The sequence below is a fragment of the Myotis daubentonii genome, chromosome 2 (genome assembly GCF_963259705.1).
Source record: "Myotis daubentonii chromosome 2, mMyoDau2.1, whole genome shotgun sequence".
In the NCBI taxonomy this organism is placed as follows: Eukaryota; Metazoa; Chordata; class Mammalia; order Chiroptera; family Vespertilionidae; genus Myotis; species Myotis daubentonii.
The window spans coordinates 120958441-120983744 of record NC_081841.1 but is presented as its reverse complement, the minus strand read 5'-3'; the positions used below and the strand labels follow the sequence as shown (position 1 = coordinate 120983744).

At 39.3% G+C, this 25304-nt stretch overlaps 1 protein-coding gene across 4 annotated transcripts in view; it reads left to right on the top strand.

Moving 5' to 3' along the window:
- The window catches only part of NBEA (neurobeachin), a 990744-nt gene that overhangs the window by 233437 nt on the left and 732003 nt on the right, over positions 1–25304 (top strand). For all 4 annotated transcript variants that reach the window (XM_059684425.1, XM_059684424.1, XM_059684423.1 and 1 more), the window contains 3 exons: positions 11576–11728; positions 12399–12567; positions 24679–24758. In XM_059684425.1, the coding sequence (XP_059540408.1) occupies positions 11576–11728; positions 12399–12567; positions 24679–24758 (402 nt within the window). The remainder of the gene's footprint in view (positions 1–11575; positions 11729–12398; positions 12568–24678; positions 24759–25304) is intronic.

The window sequence follows — 25304 nt, the reverse complement described above, 5'->3', positions numbered from 1 at the left end:
TCATGACAGGGAGCGGCGCCCCAACTCCCCAATCGGCCCTGCTCTGAGCCTGACCAGGGTCTGCACCTAGGGATTGGGCCTGCCCTCTGCCACCCGGGAGCAGGCCTAAACCAGCAGGTCGTTATCTCCCGAGGGGTCCCAGACTGCGAGAGGGCACAGGCCGGGCTGAGGGCCCCCCTCTGCCCCTCCAAGTGCACATATTTTTGTGCTCCGGGCCTCTAGTCCTATATAATAAAACCCTAATGTGCAAATTGACCAAATGGCAGAATGACTGCCAGAACGACCAGTCTCTATGACATGCGCTGCCTCCCGGAGAGGGAGGTTATCGTCAGAAGCAATTGGGCAAATTGCCAGCCAGTGGGTGGCTCCAGGCCACCAGCCAAGGTGGGTGCCAGCTGGGACTCCCCAGTTGCTCTGCCCGCAGGTTGCCCCACAGATGGCCCTGATCGCTGGTCAGATCTAGGGACCCTACCATATATATATTGGGAGCAGTCTCTTAGATTTAAAAATTAAAACCTGACAAGGCTACTCTTAACACTGAAAAAACAGGATAATGCAGCGATGACATGCATGGACTCTGGCTTGCACATTTTGTAGTCAGCTCTGATTCTGACACTTATAACTGTGTGACAAAGCCAATTACTCAACTTCTGTCTGCTTCAGTTTTTCTACCCATAAAATGGGGAAAATGGTACGACTGCCTCAGAAGGATCATGTTATGTACTATTTTTTATAATCAGGGCAAAAAAAAATGTAACTGCCATAAAACAGCAAGATGCCTTTCACCTGTATGAAAAGTATGGTCACTGGTGCATGCAGCATCCTCGATTGCGAGAGGGATATCCGACTGCCAGTTTAGGCCCAACATCCCCTGAGGGGTCCAGGATTGCAAGAGGGCGCAGGCCAGGCTGAGGGACATCCCCCCCACCGTGCATGAATTTCATGCAGCAGGCCTCTAGTTTTTATATATTTATTGTCTTTTTGATTATATTCTTTCATTAAAACCTGCAGTGTTTGCCCTTTTTCATTTGGATTGTCTATCATTTTCTTATTAAGTTGTGGGACTTCTGTATATATCCCGGATAGGACTCCTTTGTTGAATATCTATTGCAAATATCTCTTCCTTTGTGGCTTGCCTTTTCACTCTCTTAATGGTATTTTTTAATGAACAAAAGTCCTTAACTTTAATATATGTAAAGTTTTCATTTTCTTTTATGATTAACCCATTTTGGATTCTTATGTATGCCAAAGCCATAAGACTCAAAATTATGTTTTACTTTTCACATTTAGATTTATAGTCAACCTCCAGTTGCATTTTGTATATGGTATAAAGTATAAAGGGCAAAATTTATTTCTCTCTCTCTCTCTCTCTCTCTCTCTCTCTCTCTCTCTCTTGCTCTCACCCTGTCTCTCCATGTATATATATGTAAATAAATAACTGGATGACCATGTGTATATTAGGTCATTTCCAAAATCTTACTATTGTGTGTCTTTTTCTTATCGTTGATCCAGTACAACATTATCTTGATACCTCATAGTGTGCCATCTAGTTTTATTGTTTTTCAAAATTTCCTTGGCTATTCTTGGGTCTCTGCATGAGCATATACATCAGCTTTTCAATTTTCACACACAAAAAAATAATTTCCTAGGATTTTTATTGTATTATATTGATTTTTATATTGAATCTTTTAATTCATACACTTCTTATATCATTCTGTTTATTTAGGTCTCTTGATTTCTGTGTAGAAAAAATTTTGCTGGATTTTTTCCTAGACAGTTGAGGTTTTATAAATTTCCTTTTTTTTTTTTTTAAATTTGTCATTGGTACGTAGAAATACAGTTGGTGTTTATATTGATCTTTTATATACTGATCTTGCTATTCCTCTATTAAACCTAGTAGTTTGTAGATTTTTTAAAAAATTCTGTTAAAAATTATATGTCTGAGAATGACAATTTTTTTGTTTCTAATAGTTTTTATGCCCCTGCCCCCTCCTTGACTACCTGTACTATCTAAGCCATTCAGTATAGTGTCAAGTAGAGGTTGTAATGGTGGGCTTTCCTAACTTATTTCAGATTTCATGGGCAAAGATTTCAATAATTTTCCACTAAGTAAGATATAGGCTATAAATTACATTTTGTTGATTTTTAAAAATCAAATTAAGAAACTATTTCAAGTTTGCTAAGAGTTTTCTTTATCAAAAACAGGTATTGAATTTTGTCAAGTGCTTTTTCTGCATTATTTGAGATAGTTATAATGTTTCTACATTTTTTTTATTAGTTTAGTGAATTACATTGATTTTCAAATGTGAACCCATTCTTATATTCCTGGAATCCTGTCTAGTCTTAAATTCATTTCCATTCCAACCAATTTTCATCTCTTTACTTCCCTTAAAATGGCTGTGTCACCAGTAGGCTTCATATTCTTACTTTATGATTCTCAGTCTACATCTAACTTGACCTTTTAATAATATTTCAGTTTAACATTCTTTCCTTGAAATGCTTTCTTCAATTGTATTTTGTGACAGTATTCTTTGATTCTTCTTACCTCCTTGGACTTTTTTATTCTCTCCTTGTAGTTCCTCCCCTTGTTTCTAAATTCTAAAGATTATAGTATCTTATTATCAAATCCTGGAAACCTTTTTACTTTTCTGTTTACATTTAATTGAGTTTACCATTCCCTTAACTTTCATTATCCTGTAAATACTACATATTCTCAAACATATATCTCAAACCACAATCTTTCCTTTGACTGCTAATCTCTCATATTCAGCTTCAGATGAATGTCTAATAAGCTTCATAAATATAATTATCCAAACTTACTTTTTATTTTCCTTCCTAACCTTTAATCCTTCAGTCTTCTCTTAGTTAACAATAACACCATTCAACAAGTACTTCAGACCAAAAATGTTAATCCTTTTTTTAAAACATTTTCTTTTCTTTTTTAAAAAATATATTATTTTTATTGTTATTGATATCAGAGCAGAGGAGAGAGGGAGAGATAGAAACATCAATGATGAGAATCAATGATTGGCTGACTTCTGTACGCCCCTTCTGAGCATTGAGCCTGCAACCCGGGCATGTGCCCTTGACCAGAATCGAACTTGGGAACTTTCAATCTGCAGGCTGATGCTCTATCCACTGAGCCAAACTGGCTAGGGCAATGTTAATCCTTTTTGACTCTACTTTTTCACACAGTAAATTTGTACTCTCAGCAAATTGTATTGCTTAGTATCAAACCATAGCCCGAATCAATAACTACTTTATACTTACTATTCTACACCTTTCTATATCAATATGCAAAGCGTATATAAAAGCGTAATATGCAAATAGATTGAATGGCTGAATCACTGCTTCGCTATGATGTGTACTGACCACCAGGGGGCAGACACTCAAAACTGGAGCTGCCAGCCAACCGCTTGGTCCCTCCCCCCAGCTGGCAAACTCTGATTGCCCGATGGGGAACAGGGAACGGGGTGGGTGGCAGCAGTTGTGGGCAGCATCAGGCCAAGGCGGGTGCAAGGAATTGGGGCCCTGATCACCCTGCCAGTCGCCCCAAATACAGGGCGACTGGTGTTGGCAGCAGGGGGCGGGGCCGGCTCCTGGCAACCTGGGAAGATTGGTCCTCATCACAGGCCAGGCCTAGGGACCCTACACATGCAAAAATTTTGTGTGCCAGGCCTCTAGTACATTGATATTATCTTAGTTCAAATTGCCATCTTTCACTATTGGTTACCCATAGTCCATTTTTCACTTGCAGTCAGACAAAAATGTGCCAGATCTTACAAGTCTATCCTTTTTATAGTAAATTCACAAATTTCTTACTTCTGATAACATATATTTAACATTCTCCTTTTTCCCATTTCTTTTGTAGTCACATGAGAGGCCTTGATATTCATCACTGTTTCATGAAAAACTTTTAATGTATTTTGCCAAAATATGAATATTCTTGAATCTATTATTACTGAATAATAGATAATATAATAAAGAGGCCTTTTAGCCTTTCTTGTAAAAACTAAAATGGTAGCCATGTGCCCATCACAGCACTTTTTCATTCCCTCCCTGCCCCTCCCCCATCACTTTAGATCATTCTTTCCATAGATACACACATGGTTTGATTATACACTTCACTCAAGATTTTGCTCCTGACACCTTATCAGAAAAGGCTTCCATGATCACTCTAAATAGAATAGTAACCCTTCCCTGACCATCAGTATCTGTCTACCCTGCTAATTTTTACAGTACTATTCTGATATTTTTAAAAAATTGTTTATTTTCTAGCTCCTTTCACGAGAACAGGGGCGGGCAAACTTTTTGACTCGAGGGCCACAATGGGTTCTTAAACTGGACTGGAGGGCTGGAACAAAAGCATGGATGGAGTGTTTGTGTGAACTAATATAAATTCAAAGTAAACATCATTACATAAAAGGGTACGGTCTTTTTATTTATTTATTTATTTTTTTATTTTTTTTAGTTTTATTCATTTCAAACGGGCCAGATCCAGCCCGCGGGCCGTAGTTTGCCCACGGCTGCACTAGAATGTAATTTTCAGATTCATGAAAGCAGGGAAAATATATTTTTTCCTCACCTTATTCCTGTGTCTTCAGCACCTAAAAGGGTGTCTGACAATAGATATTTGTTGAATAAATGAAATGCACTTATATGCTTCTTTGATTACCTAAAAAGAATATGCTTTCTCAGATGATTGTTTTTATATATTTATTTATTTAAGATGTATATTGTTTTTTATTGATTTCAGAGAGAGGAAGGGAGAGGGAGAGAGAAATAGAAACATCATTGATGAGAGAGAATCATTGATTGGTTGCCTCCTGCACGCCCCATACTGAGCATCAAATCTGCAACCCAGGCATGTTCCTTTTATGGTAATTGAACCCAGGGCCCTTCAGTCTGTAGGCCAACGCTCTATCCACTGAGCCAAACCGTCTAGGACTATACTGTTTTATTTTTAAATAACCGGCTGCCAGGTGAATAGTATTTGTACTAATAAAAGGGTAATATGCTAATTAGACTGGATAAACCGGACATCTTTTGGACGTCCTTCTGGACAAAGCCACGGTGGCGGGGCCGAGGCAGAGGTGGTTAGGGGCAATCAGGCAGGCAGGCAGAGCAGTTAGGGGCAATCAGGCTGGCAGGGGAGAGCAGTTAGGGGTTATCAGGCCAGCATGGGAGCAGTTAGGGGCATCAGGCAGACAAGCAGAGGCGATTAGGGGTGATCAGACAGGCAGGCTGAGGGGTTACGGGCAATCAGGCAGGCAGGCAGAGGGGTTAGGGGTGACCCAGCAGGCAGGCAGGTGAGCGGTTAGCAGCCAGCCATCCCAGATTGCAAGAGGGATTCCCTACTGCCATCAGTCAGAAATCCCCTGAGGGGTTCCCAGATTGGAGAGGGTGCAGGCTGGGCTGAAGGAACCCCCCTGACCCCTGTGCATGAATTTCGTGTACTAGGCCTCTAGTAGATAATAAAGATTCCATTTCTATTTTATCATCAACTGATAAAAAGTTATTGATTAACTGCCTTACCTTTATCTCCTTGTCTGGAAAGGTATTACATTATTATCAAGGAAGATAGTCTAGAATCTGTAAGATATCAAAAAAGGTATTCTGATGAGACGCCTTGATATTCATCACATTTAGAATTTCATGAAAAACTTTTAATGTATTTTGTTTTATTTTGCCAAAATCTGAATGTTCTTGAACCTATTATTACTGAATAAGAATGGAATCCTATCTAATAAAAGAGAAACATGGTAATTAGCCATCGTCCGCTACCCTTACCATTGGCTAATCAGCGAGATATGCAAATTAACTGCCAGCCAAGATGGCGGCTGGCAGCCAGACAGCTTGAAGCGAACATGAGGCTTGCTTGCTTCAGTGAAGGAGGACTCCAACGTTCCCCGCCTGCCTTGTGGGCCTCTGAGCTTGCAGTTTGAAACATTGTTACAAATATAGAAGCTAAACAAAACCCCAGAAACCTGCTTTCAGCCAGTGGGATCTCAGAGCTGGATTTGATACAGAGTTTTGATTATAGAACCCAAACAAACCAGATTCCTGCTTTCAGCAGCAGAGGCCTCAGAGCTTAAGCCAGTACTAAAGCTGGCCCAGAATAAAAAAAAGAAAAATTAAAAAAGGAGCAGTTCGGAGCTTCAGTCACCCGCCAGCCTGAAAACAGCCCTCAGCCCCTTACCCAGACTGGCCAGGCACCCCAGTGGGGACCCCCACCCTGATCCAGGACACCCTTCAGGGCAAACCAGCCGGCCCACACGAATGCACCAGGCCTCTATCCTATATAGTAAAAGGGTAATATGCCTCCCAGCACTGGGATCAGCGGATCTGTGAGGCCTCCCAGCACCGGGATCAGCGGAGCCGAGAGGCCTTCCGGCACTGGAATCAGTATGATAGGGGAGCAGCTCCCAAACCCCTTGATAGCCCTGCGGCTCTGTGTGTGACAGGGGGCGGGGCCACAACCTCCCTATCCGCCCTGCTCTGTTCGTGACAGGGGAAGGTGCCCCAAACCCTGATCAGCCCTGCTCTGTGTGTGATAGGGGGGAGCTCCCCAACCCCCTTATCGCCCTGTGGCTCTGTGTGTGACAGGTTGTGGCGCCCCAACCCCCGCCCCCCCCCCCACCATGGGCCCTGCTCTGTGTGTGACAGAGTAGAGCCATAACCTCCCCATTGGCCCTGCCCTGAGTGACAGTGGCGGCGCCCCAACCCCCCCCACCCCCCCAACGGACCCTGCTCTGTGCGTGATGGAGTAGAGCCATAACCTCACCATCGGCCCTGCCCTGAGTGTGCCAGTGGCGGCGCACCAACCCCCTGATCAGCCCTGTTCTGTGGGTGATAGAGGGTGGCGCCCCAACCCTCTGACCCGCCCTGCTCTGTGTGTGACAGGGTTGGTGCCCCAACTCCCCTATCGGCCCTACTCTGTGAGTGACAGGGGGGAGCTCCTCACCCCCCTTATCGTCCCTGCTCTGTGCATTACAGGGGGGAGCTCCCCAACCCCCTGATGTGCCCTGCTCTGTGCGTGACAGGGTATGGAGCCCCAACCCTCCTGATGGGCCCTGCTCTGTGCATGATAGAGGGCAGCGCCCCAACCCCCTGATTGGCCCTGCTCCGTGTGTGACAGGGTACGGAGCCCCAACCCCCCTGATGGGCCCTGCTCTGTGCGTGACAGGGGGCAGCGCCCCAACCCCCTGATTGGCCCTGCTCTCTGCATGACAGGGGGTGGCGCTGCAACCTCCCCATCGACCTTGCCTTGAGTGTGACAGGGGGAGATGCCCCAGCCCCCCAATTGGCCCTGCTCTGAGCCCGACCAGGGCCTGCACCTAGGGATTGGGCCTGCCCTCTGCCACCCGGGAGCAGGCCTAAGCCAGCAGGTTGTTATATCCCGAGGGGTCTCAGACTGCAAGAGGGCACAGGCCGGGCTGAGGGACCCCTCCTCCCCCCCGAGTGCACAAATTTTTGTGCACCAGGCCTCTATTATATTACATAAACTGTGTGAAATTATAACAAGTGAAGGAGCTGGCTGAAGCTTTAAATATCCACTGATCTCTTATTTAATTGTATTTTCCTATCCATTAATAGTATTTTAGAATTTGAAAGTATTATATTCTTTTCATTAAATTTCCTTTAAAATGAGAGCCCGATTCTTGCTGTTTTGTTTTTACTCAAATATTTGTTTTTGTCCCCCTGTCTCTTGTAATCACTCAGCTATTTGTTAGAACCATTTACTTTATTTTCTTAAAACATTATCATGTAAAGTTAAGCTTTAAGGCTCATTTTGAATTTTATAGGATTACTAGAGGCCCAGTGCACCTGTTTACCAGTGGGGTCCCTCAGCATGGCCTGTGGGGATCCCTTGTAGGCAACTCTTTGTCTCTTTTTTGCAGCGCTTATGGTTTTATCTTTGTCATTAAAGATTTCCATAGTAATTATCATGTGTCTTGGTGTGGTTCTTTTTGGCTTTATCTTGTTTGGGACTCTCTGTGCTGATGAGACATTTTTCTTTCCCAAATCAGGGAAGTTTTCTGTCATTATGTCTTCAAATAGGTTTTCTAATCCTTGCTCCTCGTCTTGTCCTTCTCGCATCCTTATTATACACGTGTTGCTTTGTTTCATGTTGTCCTATAGGTTTCTTATGTTCTCCTCCTGCTTTCCAATTTTTCTCTCCAATTGCTGTTCACAGGGGGTGTATTTTTCTACCCTGTTTTCTAGCTCACTGATTTGGTCCTCCACTTCTAATCTACTGTTGAAACCTTTCTATTGTGTTTTTTATTGTACCTATATCATTCTTTATTTCCTCTTGATTCTTACATATGTTGATTTTCTCATTCATCTGGTTTAGCAACTTTATTACCAACTGAATCTTTCTCTGACTTATTACTTTCCTCTATTTCATTTAGTTCCTTTTCTGGTGATTCTTCTGTTAACACATTGTTTGCAGGTAGTTTTTATCGCGCTCACAGGTGGCACGGGCCATTTTTGCTAATTTTTTGCACAAATGGCAACGTTCAGTAAAATTACGATAACTTTAGTTTACGTATTTATACGTTACCCGCATTCTACCGCTAGTCTATAAAAAAAAGTATTAATATGTGTCCTGCGCTCTACTACACTTGTAGAACGTATAAATATGTAAAACGTATAAATGCGTTTCCCACATACAATGTGTTAATATCCTTTGGTTGTTATTTTCGTTGCCATTTTTGCTGTCTCTTTTTGCCCTGGGCTTCCTGTTTGGGGCAGAGGGGTTGAAGCTCCTAGTGGTTCAATGATTTTGAACTCCCTAGACCAAAGGTTGGGTCTGCCTGAGTTTCACACCTGCATTGTCTCTACTCTTAATTGTACCCCCTTCTCCCACGGTACTGGTCCCTCAGTTGTCCACTTCAGATTCTCGGGGTCGGTGGTGGCCATGCACAATTCCTCTGGTGTGTGACTCCCTGTGATGCCCCAGAGCCCTCTGGCATGCAATTCACTGTGCAGCCCAGCATCCAAGGCAAAATGGTTCCCTAGGACCTTCTGGCAGCACACATGCAGTGTGGTCCTGTGATCTGTGGCTGGGGACAACAGGTCGCACCAGCAGCTCTGATCTGGGCTAGGGAAGGCATGTCCCAGATGACAGCTCCATCTGTGTCTGGGGCTGAGCACGTGCCTACTGATAGCTGTCTGTGCTGGGGTGGGGGCGCACTGGTCTTTGGCTCTGTACTGGAACCAGTGATGGAGCCAGGCAAGGGGTACCCCTGGCTTGCACTTACAGTGCATACCTGAAGCATGGGCTCCTGGAACACTGGGTTTGGGCTTCTGAGAGGAGGCACAGCTTGGGAGGTCTGTCTTAGGACCTGCCAAGCTATACTGCGCTGTTCACTGCCGGGGTACGGTGGTCGTTCCACACAGGTTATGGCTGGCAAGTGAATCGGTGTACAAGTCTGGTAGTGGTGTTGGAGGCCCATCTGGTTGTTGGTGTGGCTGCACTTTTGGCCTCCGTTGCTCTCCTCTTCAAGATGTCCTGGGCTCCCCGCTAAAGCAGCGCCGGCCTGGGAGTGCCCACGGCAGTAGCAGGGGTTCCACATCTAGGAGAGTCCAAACTGCCAGTCCCCTGGCCTCCTGTGATATCTAACTGCCCCTTACTCCTCCACTAACACACCATAAACATCCACACATGCTCCTCTCGCTCCTTTAGTTACTCACACTCTCTCCCTCCCTGCTGTCCTGTCGGCCCCCATCTTTTTCTATTCACTACTCTTCATTGTCTCCTACCCTGATTGATATATTGTTGTTGACTACTTGCATATTGTAATCATTTGAGTTTGTAGATTTCTTATGTAGAAGTATGAAAATTCATGGCATGCTTAAATCAAATTTATTGAGTTGTCCTTGTTACAAGCATGATGAATGTAGGTAATATCATACCTTATAATCCTATACTGATAGTTTGACTTTAATCAGTGGATAATAGAGATAAAGGTGTAATATGACCTGTGATTTAGGGTTGAGTGGTAGGTGATTTTACTACCTTGGGGAGGCTGGTGATACTACGAACATGATCACTAGATGAAGAAGAAGTAATTTGTGTAGGTAGATACATTTTTTGACATTTGAGTTCTTATTATTACCTTTTTTGAACACCTTTTCCTCTATAATATTTTCTACTGAAATTATACTCTAGGGTAGCATTTTCAATTAAACTATAATACAAGTTTGATTATGCATAAAATTTCCCAGTAAAAAATAACTGGTGAAGTTAACTTTAATAATATATTTTATTTAATCTAGTATACTCAAAATATTTCCACTTCAACATATAATCAATATGAAAAAGAGTAATTGGTATTTTGCATTATTTCTTCATTCTAACTCTTCAAAGTCCAGGATGTATATAATTATGGCACATTTCACTTTGGACTAGACCAGGGTTGGGCAAACTTTTTGACTCGAGGGCCACAATGGGTTCTTAAACTGGACCGGAGGGCCGGAACAAAAGCATGAATGGAGTGTTTGTGTGAACTAATATAAATTCACAGTGAACATCATTACATAAAAGGGTAAGGTTTTTTTTTTGTTTGTTTGTTTTTGTTTTTGTTTTTGTTTTTTTTTTTAGTTTTATTCGTTTCAAATTGGCTGGATCTGGCCCGCCGGCCGTAATTTGCCCATGGCTGGACTAGACACATTTCAAGGGCTTAGTAATGACATATGACTAGTGGCTACTCTATTGGACAATGAAGCTTTAAGGTTTGATTTGAATTTTGGAAAATCTATCATTTACCTAAATACTATTGGTTACAGGTTATGTATTGGTGATGGCAGTTGAAAATTCTTGATGGGAGAGCTCAGCAAAGAGATTTGTTATATGAATCTGTGGAAGCCTAAAATATCTAGGGAGAGTATATTTATTCAGGAGAAAGTTCCAAAGAAATAATCTTCAGCAGTTTCCATGTTTTAAGTAAAGGACACTTAGGAGTAATCTGAGGCTCATGAATGCCAAAGGAGGACAGTATTTTCAAGCAAATAATATGGATAGGTCAAGAAATTTTATGCTGTTCTTGGTGCAACTCATTTGTAACTTTGAAGAAAGGTTTCAGTAGAATGGTGACATCAGTTTATTTTCCCTGTGTGTTGGAGTTAGCAAAAGCAGTTCTCTTTACTAATAACTTTTTTTGTATGTATATGTATTATCATGATATTAATTTTTTAAACTTCGTGTTTTTGTAATTTTCCTCCATCAATTTCTACAAAAAAGGAATAAAACAATTTATTATTCATAACATATTTTATTTATTTATCTTGAATTAAGTGGTATTTTTTAAACAGATATTTACCTATATCTGCTGTTATCCTAGAAAGAGCTTCAGATAACAAACTATCATTTAGAGAATTATCTTAAAATTCTAAGTTTCCAAATAAAATTAAAATTTAAATGTCAAAAGAAATTTAAAGTTTTTTAATTTTGTATTTAAAGTATTAGTGATAGCATATGAAAAATTAGTATGTATTTATGTTTAGTCAACAATTTTATACTTTGGTATTATGCATAGTTTTAGTTTGAATTTCTGTTTTCTTTCTTCAGTCCTCACGAGTTCATATAACTAGAGCTGTCCTAGAGCAATTTTTATCCTTTGCAAAATACCTTGATGGATTATCTCATGGAGCACCTTTGCTGAAGCAGCTTTGTGATCATATTTTATTCAACCCAGCCATCTGGATACATACACCTGCAAAGGTATAAATTTATTCTCATTTATTTTATTTTATTTTATTTTATTTTATTTTATTTTATTTTATTTTATTTTATTTTATTTTATTTTATTTTATTGTAATGTTATAAGTAACTAGAGGCCCAGTGCATGAAATTTGTGCGCTCTGGGACATATTTTATGATTTTGAGCTGCCTTTTGCAATTTTCAAATCTTCCACATAACTTTTTGTAAATAATGTTTAAATTCTGACTTTTATTACAGTTTATTATGTTCATTATAGTGCTAATCTCAACCCTGAAGTTTGTTCACTATTTCAACAAGGTGTTTGACTTATGTTTTCTCTATTTACATGGTTAGACTTCGCATATTGTGGCAATGGGTTACAATATTTTGAAGTTACATCAGACTTTTAAGATATATGACAATAATATGTACTTTTTGCAAATATGACATAACTATCTGATATTCTGTGCCTTTTGAGCTGTTGAATTGTACTTTGATTTAGGCTTTCATCTAATTGACTTTTTAAACAATTTGATAATCCTAAATATTTATTTTTAACCTCATAATATATGCTACTTGCTAGGCCTTTACTAATTTTCATTTAAATTAGAATAGAGTGCATATGTATAATATAAACACTTCAAACTTTAAAAATTTATTTTAATGGTCTGTTAATATTTTGTGAATTAGGTTCAGCTTTCTCTATACACTTATTTGTCTGCTGAATTTATTGGAACTGCTACCATTTATACTACCATACGCAGAGTAGGAACAGTGTTACAGCTAATGCACACATTAAAATATTACTACTGGGTCATTAATCCTGCTGACAGTAGTGGCATTACACCTAAAGGATTAGGTAAGTATAATCCTTATCTGTACATTACACTGTACTATGATTGGTCTATGTTCTGAGTACTGTTATAGTTAACAGATATGCTTGGTTATGAAAATATCACTCAACTTTTGTCTTCCTTATATAGTAAATTGCTATATTGAAATTTTTTTAGGTCAAGAAGATTATATTTCTGCAATATTAAACTATTTTTAGAAAAAAGACAGGTAAAATAAATAATATTCTATCTTGTATCCTATATACTTATTGTGACTAAGGAAATATATTCATAATATTAAAAACAGATGAATGGTATTGGTCATGACCCATGAATTCTGATATTCTTTCAACATTTTGAAATTGTTTACTTTCTTTATATTTGTTTCCCAACTTCACAGTTTCTTACAAGTATAGTAGAATCTAATTATTCACTGCAATGGGTTGTTTAAAATATACTGACAATCATTTTCTAATTATATAAAAATACATACTTATCATAGAAAATATAATAATATAAAAGAAAAATTATTCATAACCCAAACCTCAGGAATTAACTTACAATTTTGGTGTGTGTTCTTCCACTATTTCTCATTGAATAAATCTGAGAAATATTTAAACTCTTAAAGAATGAAGGTTTTCTTGAATTTTGCATGTTTTTGTTTTCTTAGCTCTGCATAGTATTCTAAGAGGATGTGCCATTTACCTATTTCTAAAGTTTTGGTTTTTTTTTAAAATATATTTTATTGATTTTTCACAGAGAAGAAGGGAGAGAGATAGAGAGTCAGAAACATCGATGAGAGAGAAACATCGATCAGCTGCCTCCTGCACACTCCCACTGGGGATGTGCCCGCAACCCAGGTACACGCCCCTGACCGGAATCGAACCCGGGACCTTTCAGTCCGCAGGCCGACGCTCCATCCACTGAGCCAAACCGGTTTCGGCAATTTCTAAAGTTTTGATTCCATAAGTAATCAAATCTACAGATAATTCAGTGATTGATTTCATTGTACATTATTACTTACCTCTACCTTTGATTTGTTTAGAATTTCTGAGAAAGGGTCTCATAATAAATATTGTTAGTTTTTTTCAGAAATATTATACCAGTTTATAATTTCACCAGTAGTATGTTAGAGTGCTTTTCTCAGCATATTCATAATAGCATTGCAAATTCATCGTTTCATAAAAAAATTTTGATAGGGCAAAATAGCATTTCACTATTTTAATATTCATTTATCAGCTTGCTTTTATGTCTTTTATTGATGGGACTCTAAAAATTGTGATATTTGCACTCAGATATATTATTTTATCTTTATGTCTTTTTCTATTTTTTTACAACTCAATAATGCCTAAAATCTAGCGAATGTTCACAACGAGTTGGATTCTGTGCTAAGCTTTTTACATGTTAATTTTTAAATAGTTTATATGTAATATATTCTATATACATATTTACACATGCACGTAATACTGTATCTAAATATAACTATTTTATTAATATCACTCACATTTTGTAGATTGGGGGGAAAAGTTAGAGAACTAAAATTTGAATCATGTTTATCTGACTTAGAGCTCTTGTTCTTAAACACTACCTCTGATAGAGTTTTCTTTAATTAGGAAAATCATATTTTCACACATTTATTTCTGCTTCAAATAAATAATTTCAAATTTATGGTATATTTGTAATAATTGGACAGGAAACCATATTTCCTAATATCTTACATTTTACCACATAGACTTTATCATTCTATACTTTTATGTAAATGTAAACACATACATATGCATATTTTTTAATCATTTGAGAATAAATTGTATGTATCATGCCCTGTTACCCCTAAATATTCTATTGTTTATTTCCTAAAACATAAAGGCTTCACTTATATAACCAAAGACAACCATAAAAATCAGGTAATTGACATTAAAAAAATACTGTAATCTAATCCAGAGATCCAATTGAAATTAATTCAGTTATCCCAATAATATCCTTTCTAGGGGAAAAAATGAATCATTTCCCCCTTCTGATTCCCAATGGAGGTTATTTTATTGCTCTTAGTTGCCTTGGTGTTTTAATATTCTTTGATATGGAATAGTTTGTATAGTATTTCCTTGATATTTTTGACTAATACAATCAAATTAAGTTTTAGAATGTCCCTTAATTTGCATCTCTTTGGTATCTTCTCATGAAGATTTAGGATTTCAGTTTTGGAAATAATTACATAGAAATCGTATTAGTTCTTTCTCATTGTATCATATCAAGGGGCACATGATGTTGAGTTGTCTTATTGCTACTGGTATTAATTTTGATCATTTGATTATGGTGGTTTCTACCAGGGTTCTCTTTTTAAAAACTTTTATTGAACATATTGGGCTGACATTGGTTAATAAAATTATATAGGTTTCAGGTGTACAATTCTATAATACATCTGTATATTGTAATGTATGTTCACCACCCTAATTCAAGTATCCTTCCATCACCCTTAATCCTCCCTTTACCCTCTTCTAGCCTTCCGTCCCCTTTTCCCTCTGGTAATCACTGGGGGAAAAATCGTACTGTTTTTTGAGTTTTGTTGTTGTTGTTGTTGCTTAATCCCTTCACTATTTCAACCATCCCTCCATCCCACTTCCCTCTGACAGCTGTCAGTCTGTTATCTGTATTTATGAGTCTGTTTCTGTTTTATTAGTTTCTTAATTATAAAATTACTTCTTTCTCTTTTATAATAAGTATTTCATGGGAAAATACATTGAGATATGTAAATATCCTGCTTTTTAAACAAACTCACTGATTCATCCATAACTCTTATCAGAATTGATTTTTGCTATGAATGCTGCCAAGTAGCAATATTTTTTAACATTTATTTCTTTGAATTCTACTGTAGAAATAACTCATTTTTCTACTCTATTTATTTGCTCATTTTTAATATTAGTATACATTTTTCAAGGTTTCCTATTTTATTTAGTATGTTGTATCAATAGTTGGTAGGCTTTCTCAGGGAAGGGCCAGACAGTAATTATATTAGGTTTAGGGAACCTTAATGCTTCTATTGCTGATAGTTTAGTTTGCTACTGTTTTACAAAACAGGCCTCCCAAAAAAACCCAAACCCAAAACACTATTTATAGTATGTATATGAATGGGTATGGGTTGGTTCATGAAACTTTAAAAAATTTGCCTTGATGTAACCCAAAGACTATCCTATCCCCTCAGTTGCATGGTCATTTATTTTTATTTTCAAGTTGTCTCAGATTTTGCCAGTAGGAGACCCTTCACATGAGTTCTTGGGTTTTTATGACTGATGTCCATATTTTTTTTGGTACTTCCTTGCCTTCTGGTATAAGATGACCTTTGATCATCTTATACTTTTCTCATCCCAGTCCTGGATTCACCCATTTCTTCAAGGAGCCCTAGATTGTTTTGGTAAATATAGTTTTTAGAAACCAGAATTTCAGTGTTAAATGTGCTTGTTGTATTTATTCTTCTTTGGTGTCATTGGCTTCTGGGCATTTTTAGTGAAAAGGATGCAGAAATATAAATACATGTATTCATCCAAACTGATCTAACTATATTAAAAACTGAGTTCATACCTTCAATTCTAGCCCAAAACTATGTGGTTCAATATAACCTCAAATGTATTATATTTTAGCTTTCTTCCTTTAATAGTGAGAAATCTTACTCCCAGTATCTTTAATATATTTGTATTAGAGGCCTGATGCATGAAAATAATTTGTGCAGTTGGCGGGGGGCGGGGAGGGGGTCCCTCAGCCCAGTCTGTGCTCTCTTGTAGTCCAGGAACCCTCAGGGGATGTCCACCTGCCTGCTTAGGCCCCCTCCATGGGGGATCGGGCCTAAACTGGCAGTCAGGCATCCCTCTGGTAGCCTGGGAGCCCTTGGGGGATGTCCACCTGCCATTTTAGGCCCATTCCCTGGAGGATTGGGCCTAAGCTGGCAGTTAGACATCCCTCTGGCAGGGGGGAGCGGGCTTAAGGCACAGTCGGACATCCTTAGCACTGTCACGGAGGTTGGAGAGGCTCCTGCCACCACTGCTGCGCTCGAAGCCATCATCCCAGCTTGTGGCTGAGCGGAGCTCCCCCTGTGGGAGCGCACTGACCACCAGGGGGTAGCTCCTGTGTTGAGCGTCTGCCCCTTGGTGGTCAGTGTGCGTTATAGCAACTGGTCGTTCCCAGTCGTTCCACTGTTTGGGTCAGTTTGCATATTACCCTTTTATTATATAGGATTATTATGTAGGATATTTGCATATTCTACATTATGAAACCAGTGTTCTGACACCTACACCATCACCTTCTCAGCATTGACATGCCACTTGACTCTGACACTCCTTCCACAGCTTTAACTCTGGATGATCCTTATTGCCTCCTTGACCTCCATTGTTTCTTTGCCACTGTATACCACTGACCTCTGTTGTTTCCTGCCTTGCCCTGAAGGTGTTGCCTCCTGGTCCATGCCAGCCTCTTGTGTTTCCTTAGCCTCTGCTACCTTCTGAACTCTTAGGCCCTGCTGGCACTGGCCACAGAAAAGAGAAACCAAATACACACACACACACACACATACATATACATATACATATACATATACATATACATATACATATACATATACATATCCTATATAATAAAAGCCTAATATGCAAATTGTCCCCTTGGGCGGTTGTTCTACTGGGAGACCTGGAGTTCGACTGCTCGCTGGGGGCAGCGTGGCACTGGCAGCAGGCGGCAGTGGAGGTGTTGCCGGCCCTAATGGGCCCCTATGAGAGTGGAACCGTGGCAGGATGGTGGACCAGGTGAGTGGGCGGCACCAGGCAAAGGCCGGTGCAAGCGGGGTCCCAATTGCCCCACTGATCGCTCTGCAGACAGCGACTAGCAGCGGTGGTGGGGGATGGGGCTGCCACCCGGCTCCCAGGCACTGAGGGAGCCTGGTGGCGCCCCAGCCTGATAGATTGCCCTGCAGGTGGGATGGTGGAGCAGGTGAGGGGGCGGCACCAGGCCAAGGCGGGATGCCAGGCGGAGCTGCAAGTCTGGGGTGCGCAAGCTAGGGCTGTGAGGCTGGAGGTGCAAGCTGGGGCCCGATCTCCACAGGCCACCCCGAGGGACCCCACCCATACACGAATTTGTGTACCAGGCCTCTAGTGTGTGTGTGTGTGTGTGTGTGTGTGTGTGTGTGTGTGTGTGTGTGTGTATTCTTTATTAATGAAAGTATTACATAGGTCCTCCTTTTGGGAAGAGATTTTTTTTCTTTTTTTTCTTTATTGATTAAGGTATTACATATGTGTCCTTATCCCACCATTGCCACCGCACCCCCCCATTTTTTTGTTTAAAAAAATATATATTTTTATTGATTTTTAGAGAGAGAGGAAGGGAGAGAGAGGGAGAAACATCGATGTGAGGGGAAAAACATTACGGCTGCCTCCTGCACCCTGGACATATGCCCTGACTGGGAATCGAACCAGCAACCTTTTGGTGCATGTGATGACGCTCAACCAACTGAGCCACACAAGTCAGGGTGAACATGTCTTTTTCTTTATGCTTTAATTTATTTTTTCAAACTGTAGTTTTGTTAATTAATTGTTTTAAATAATTGTTGCTGTTAATCCTCACCTGAGGATTTTTTCCACTAATTTTTAGAGAGAGTGGAAGGGAAGTGAGTGGGAGAGAGGGAGAGAGAAACCTCAATTTGAGAGAGACACATCGATTGGTTGCTTCCTGAACCACCCCAACTGGGGCCATGGATAGAACCTGCAACCCAGGTACGTGTCCTTGACTGGGAATCAGACCCGTGACCCTCAGGTGCACAAGCCAATATTCTAACCACTGAGCCATGCTGGTATTATATGTGTAAATATAAAATGAACATCTTTTCTAATCCATCTGAAATTTTGTTACTTAGTTTTATGTGAAATTCTGACTTGAAACTTATAGTTTTATTTTATCAATACTCTTTTAAACTAAAATGCTTTAAGGACACAGTAAACTTCGACTCCGACAAAGAGCCCAGGGAAGCCATCCTGCCCAGGGGAACACCACGTGTTCCAGTCCGAAAGTCCCATATCATTAATTAGAACAACCTGAAATCTAATATGTTCCTTTTAAGAAGTCATGCTAGAGAAACCAAGATGGCGGTATAGGTTAACGCCGGAGATTGCTGCCTCGAACAACCACTACAAAAAACAACTAAAAGACGGAACGGACATCACCCAGAACCACAGGAAGGCTGGCTGAGTGGAAATTCTACAACTAGGAGGAAAGAGAATATCATACCCAGACTCAGAGGAGGCGCAGAGCTGAAGTGAAATACTAAGGTGCGGAGAGCAAGATATTGAAAACCTATTTGAAGAAATAATGACAGAAAACTTCACCCACCTGGTGAAAGAAATAGACTTACAGGTCCAGGAAGCGCAGAGAACCTCAAACAAAAGGAATCCAAAGAGGACCACACCAAGACACATCATAATTAAAATGCCAAGAGCAAAAGACAAAGAGAGAATCTTAAAAGCAGCAAGAGAAAGAAACTCAGTTACCTACAAGGGAATACCCATATGACTGTCAGCTGATTTCTCAACAGAAACTTTGCAGGCCAGAAGGGAATGGCAAGAAATATTCAAAGTGATGAATACCAAGAACCTACAACCAAGATTACTTTCTCCAGCAAAGCTATCATTCAGAAGTGAAGGTCAGATAAAGAGCTTCACAGATAAGGAAAAGCTAAAGGAGTTCATCACCACCAAACCAGTATTATATGAAATGCTGAAAGGTATCCTTTAAAAAGAGGAAGAAGAACAAAAAGGTAAAGATACAAATTATGAACAACAAACATGCATCTATCAACAAGTGAATCTAAGAATCAAGTGAATAAATAATCTGGTGATCATAATAGAATCAGGGACATAGAAAGGGAATGGACTGACTATTCTTGGGGGGGCAAAGGGGTGTGGGAGATGCGGGAAGAGACTGGATAAAAATCGTGCACCTATGGATGAGGACAGTGGGTGGGGAGTGAGGGCGGAGGGTGGGGCAGGAACTGGGAGGAGGGGAGTTATGGGGGGGAAAAAGAGGAACAACTGTAATAATCTGAACAATAAAGATTTAATTAATAAAAAGGACACAGTAAAGATACTTTTTCCTTCATTAGCTTTTTTATTAAACTTTTTGTGAAGTATAATCTTTTTTGCTTTGATTCTGATTAGCACTTTTGTTTCTTAAATTGTTATTTTATATGGTTCACTGTAAAAACATTTATATTATAAATATCATAGAAATACATGAACTTGGTAGCAAATGGAATAATAGAAAGTTTTATGAATAAAAAATAATATTCTCCCAAGGAGCCAAGATTATCAACCTTACATATGCTTTTGCCATATTTTTTCCTGCTCATGTATATACATAAGTGTTTCAAGTTATAGGTGTTTTTAATATATTATAAACACAAAGTGGTATTATATATGTAAATAAAAAGTGAACCTTATATAAGTAACACAAAGATTAAGAAATAGAACATTATCCTAAGCTTGTTTGAAGGTGCACACACCTTTCTCCCCTTTCCAGCCCAGAGATTACCCCATCTTTAATTTTATGTTCATTGTGCTTTTACTTTACTTGAGTACTTTTTAGTTTTTACTATGCTTGACTCCTTGCTGGGGTCCAACCCCAGCAGGTCCAGGGGTCCCCAAAGGTGTAGACGGAGTCAGTGAAGAAGGAATGACACAGAGGCAGCGTTCAGGTGATCATCATAGCCGGGTTCGCTTGTCAGGGTCTCCAGCCAAGTTCTGGTCTGGATCTCCAGCCAAGTTCTGGTTAGGATCTCCAGCCAGGTTCTGTGTCCATGTTCTCTTGCTAGGTTCTCCAGCCAGGTTCTGTAGCCATGTTCCCTCACTAGGTTCTCCAGCCAGGTTCGGTCGCCAGGTTCTCCAACCAGGTTCTGTCTAGTTTCTCCAGCCAAGTTCTGTAGCCAGGTTCTGCCCAGGATCTTTTGCCATGTTCTCGCGCTAGGTTCTGTCTCTAGGTTCTGGCCAGTTTCTGTCCAGGATCTTTTGCCATGTTCTCTCCAGCGAAGTTCTTCTGTCTCCAGGTTCTGTGTAGGTTCTGTGTCTAGGTTCTGTGTCCTGTTGTCTTGTTACATCTGTATTTATAGCAGTTGATTCCAATCCTATCAATCTATTCCAAAGGTTAGGGCGTTTCTTATCTCCATTCCAGGGAGTAAAGATTATGTAGCTTAAGCATGATTGTTCGTAGTTAAAGTGATTAATTACCCGCCTGGCACTTTGTTAAGCGGTTTTATTCCCTCCCTAACTTCAGAGGAAAATCCCTACCTGGGGAAACAACCTTTCTCAAAGAGGTGACCTTGGTTAAAACACATAGTGCCAAGAAGGTGAGCAAACATATCAAGAACAGTATGCCATATATGCCAGGTCCCTTGAAACAGCAAGGATGGACCGGCTCCAGGCAAATTCCCCCTTTTTTATTTTTTAAAAGCAGTCATTAAAAAGAAAAACCCCAAATGCTCTCTTGTATCCATTTTAAGAGTAGGATTGGTGCTTTCCACTATTACCTGAGTCCTGATCTATCACCCCGGGGAGAGCTTGCCAATCCTGCACTTTCCCGAGGTGGAAAGGCTGCAGTGGGGTTAAGGATAAGGCTCCTTGGGCCTACCTCCTCCCATGCCTTTACATTTATCTTTCCTTCCTCAGAAAAGCATGGACAGACTTCTTGTCTAAAACCTTCTGTCTGACTGGGAGTAACCTTAATTCCTCTGCTAGCAAGCATATGTGTTAAAAGATCAATACAGAGTCTTATTTCTTTTGACTCAGTATGGCACATCTTCTTAATCTAAAGATCAATACAGAGTCTTCTTTCTTTGGACTCATTATGGCACATCTTCTCAATCTAAGAATCAATACAGAGTCTTCTTTCTTTGGACTCAGTATGGCACATCTTCTCAATCTAAGTTCTGTACTATCCACCTTCTTACCCTACTTATCCTCTCTAGGGGTGTCTGCAGTACCCTGGTGGAGTCCTATCCGTCCGGAGTGTGGGGTTCTCAATGGGGGGGGGGGCTTACCTAGGGGAATCCTGTTCCAGGGGTTCCCAAAGGTGTGGACGGAGTCTGGGAAGTCTATCCACCTTCTTGCTACGGTGCAGTCCGATCTGTCCCAAGTGTGGGGCGCTTACCTAGGGGTCCCTGTTCGGGCGCCAGATATAGGGGTCCAACCCCAGCAGGTCCAGGGGTCCCCAAAGGTGCAGACGGAGTCGGCTAAGAAGGAATGACACGGAGACAGCATTCAGTTCATCAGCAGCCTAGCCAGGATCTCCAGCCAAGTTCTGTTCAGGATCCCCAGCGAAGTTCTGGTCTTTATTGTCTTGTTACATCTGTATTTATACTAGTTGATTTTAATCCTGTCAATTTCTATTGCAAAGGTTAGGGCGTTTCTTATCTCCATTCTAGGGAGTAAAGATTATGTAGCTTAAGCATGATTGTTTGTAGTTAAAGTGATTAACTACCCGCCTGGCACTTAGTTAAGGAGTTTCATCCCCTCCCTAACTTCAGGGAAAAATCCCTACCTGGGGAAACAACCTTTCTCGGAGAGGTGACCTTGGTTAAAACACACAGCGCTAAGGGGAGCAAACATATTAAGAACAGTATGCTATATACGCCAGGTCCCTTGAAACATATGCTGTGCAGATGTTTCTTTCCTACAGCGACTGTGTCAAGCAGCAAGGATGGACTGGCTTCCGGCAACAAATAATACTATTCATGTAAAACACAGAAGCTAAGCAATACTTTAGGAATACAGACATAAATAGCAAAGGAGTTGCCGGAAGCCGGTCCATCCTTGCTGCTTGACACAGTCGCTGCAGGAAAGAAACATCTGCACAGCATATGTTTCAAGGGACCTGGAGTATATAGCATACTGTTCTTAATATGTTTGCTCCCCTTAGCGCTGTGTGTTTTAACCAAGGTCACCTCTCCGAGAAAGGTTGTTTCCCCAGGTAGGGATTTTTCCCTGAAGTTAGGGAGGGGATGAAACTCCTTAACTAAGTGCCAGGCGGGTAGTTAATCACTTTAACTACAAACAATCATGCTTAAGCTACATAATCTTTACTCCCTAGAATGGAGATAAGAAACGCCCTAACCTTTGCAATAGAAATTGACAGGATTAAAATCAACTAGTATAAATACAGATGTAACAAGACAATAAAGACCAGAACTTCGCTGGGGATCCTGAACAGAACTTGGCTGGAGATCCTGGCTAGGCTGCTGATGAACTGAATGCTGTCTCCGTGTCATTCCTTCTTAGCCGACTCCGTCCACACCTTTGGGGACCCCTGGACCTGCTGGGGCTGGACCCCAGCAATTTATCATTTGTTTTGTCATTCAGTTTTATATTTGTAAGACAAATTTATTTGTATTTTATTTTGTAAAATTAGTTCATATTATTCACATACATAAAATTTATACATACCTATATATTTCTATGCAACCTGCTCTTTACATTGTGTAATGTATGATAGTAGTAAATAATTACATATAACATTTACTGAGTACTTACAATTAATATGGACCAGGCACTATTCTAATGTCTTTACATATGTTGTTCTATTTAATTCTCATAAAATACCCTATGACATAAGTACTATTATTACCCTCATCTTAATAAAAATATTCATGTATTAAGGTAATATAAAACTTGTCCAACTTCATTAAATAATGGCAAATTTATAAATAAAACTAAGATAATTTTACTAAGATACTGGTATACTCTACTGGGATGGAATGGGAGATGTGATCAGAGGTAGGGCGAGGATTCTGTTGTTCTGGTGCCACAGCCAATGTTTAAATATTCAGGGATTTTATAAACTGGTACTTAACCACTGCTACCTTGAACTTAAAATCAGTCATGTTGGGAATATTTATATAACAGAAATAGAAATCTGCAAATGACCTAAATCAGGACCTCACTCTCCACTTTGTATAGTTCTTTCCCTGCACTCAACTGGTTAATGGGTTTCCCTGCCAGGCTGCTCTCAGTGTTCAGTTTCTTCACAATAGGTGTTCATTTTATAATAATTCATTAAATTGTACATTTATATCTTCTGTATAAGTGCTATTTTTTCACAGTGAAAAATATCTTTTAAGAATACGTAATACCAAGTGTTGATAGGGAGGATAGGGTACTTTGTACTATTGGCAAAGTGGGGCAAAGATATAGAAGGCAGTCTTGGAAAATGGGGAAGATATTTCTTTCTCAAGAATAAAAAGAGTGGATTATTTGAATGTTAATTTGCTTTCAGATATAATAATCTACATGTTAATTTTTGCTGAATAAATAAGAGATGTTAGAAATGACACATAAAGGGATTGTTGTTTTAAAATTTACAGAAGGGCTATATAAATCCTGGTTACATTAAGAAAAGTTTGATGTTTAAGGACTATCATGGTTCTAGCTACCTACCTTAAAGGTATAATTTAATTTTTATATATTATATATATTACATGTGCTTATTGTATATTCTCATTTTTGGTAATTAAATATTTGCAGTTAATTAATTTGAAATTTAGATATTATGATGTAATTAATATATATGTATCATTTTCATTTATTGACTTACAAGCATTTATTGAAAGTCCACTATAATATGTATTTGGTATATACAGGTGACAGAAGAAAAGACCTGCAAACAAATAATTACAATAGAGTGTCGCTTTTTCTATGTTTTGTTTTTTAAATGAAGACCAGTTTTAGGATGGAAGAAGTATTGGGAAACCTTGGATTTGAAGGGGAAAAGGGAACCAACCTATTAAGTTAATAGAAGTGGGAAAAAATATCTGTGTAACCACTTGATGATTATACATTTATCAATGTATAATAATGTAATTTTTAAAAAGTAATTCTTTCCCTCAAATCTGACATTTAGTGAGTAATTTGAAATTGCTAAAACTGAAAAATCAATGTTTAGATTCTCTGATATAATAGAGATTATGCGGCATTAGTAGTAATAAATATTATAATTATAACAAATATAACTATTAAAGAATTCCATACTATCCTAACATTATTGCATTGAGCTTATTTAATATTGTGACATTTTTTCCTGTTTTTCCTTTTTTTTTTTTCCTTTTTGTCTTATTTCAGATGGTCCGCGGCCATCACAAAAAGAAATTATATCACTACGGGCATTTATGCTACTTTTTCTGAAACAGCTAATACTAAAGGTAAAATAATTTTATGTAATTCAGAATTACAATATATTAGGTGAAAAGGAATTTTTGGTATAGTTTAAAATAATCATAAAATTAGCACAAAAAATTCATGGATTGCTTTAAAAATTTTATAAATCTTAGTATTAACTTTTGTTGAATTTTACTTTTTGTTAACTACTCTTTGCTATCCTCTATATTAAGTGTTATAGCACAAAGGCAAGGAACATGTGAATATGAAACAAGAATAAAGATTTTATTCCAGAAAATTGTGTGTCCTCTTTTAATAAGGCTTAGATTAATGTATTTTATCAAAGTAGGATTTTTAAAAGATTAATATTTTTAAAATGGAAAATAAAGATAAAATTCTCAGTATTGTGAAGTTTTATAGTAATTTGCATTATTTTAAAATTTTATTTAATTTTTAGTGATTTCATAATGGAAGGGAGAGGGAGAGATAGAAACATCAATGATGAGAGAGAATCATTGATTGGCTGCCTCCTGCATGCCCCCCCAGGTATGTGCCCTCACTAGGAACTTGACCTCCTGGTTTATAGGGCG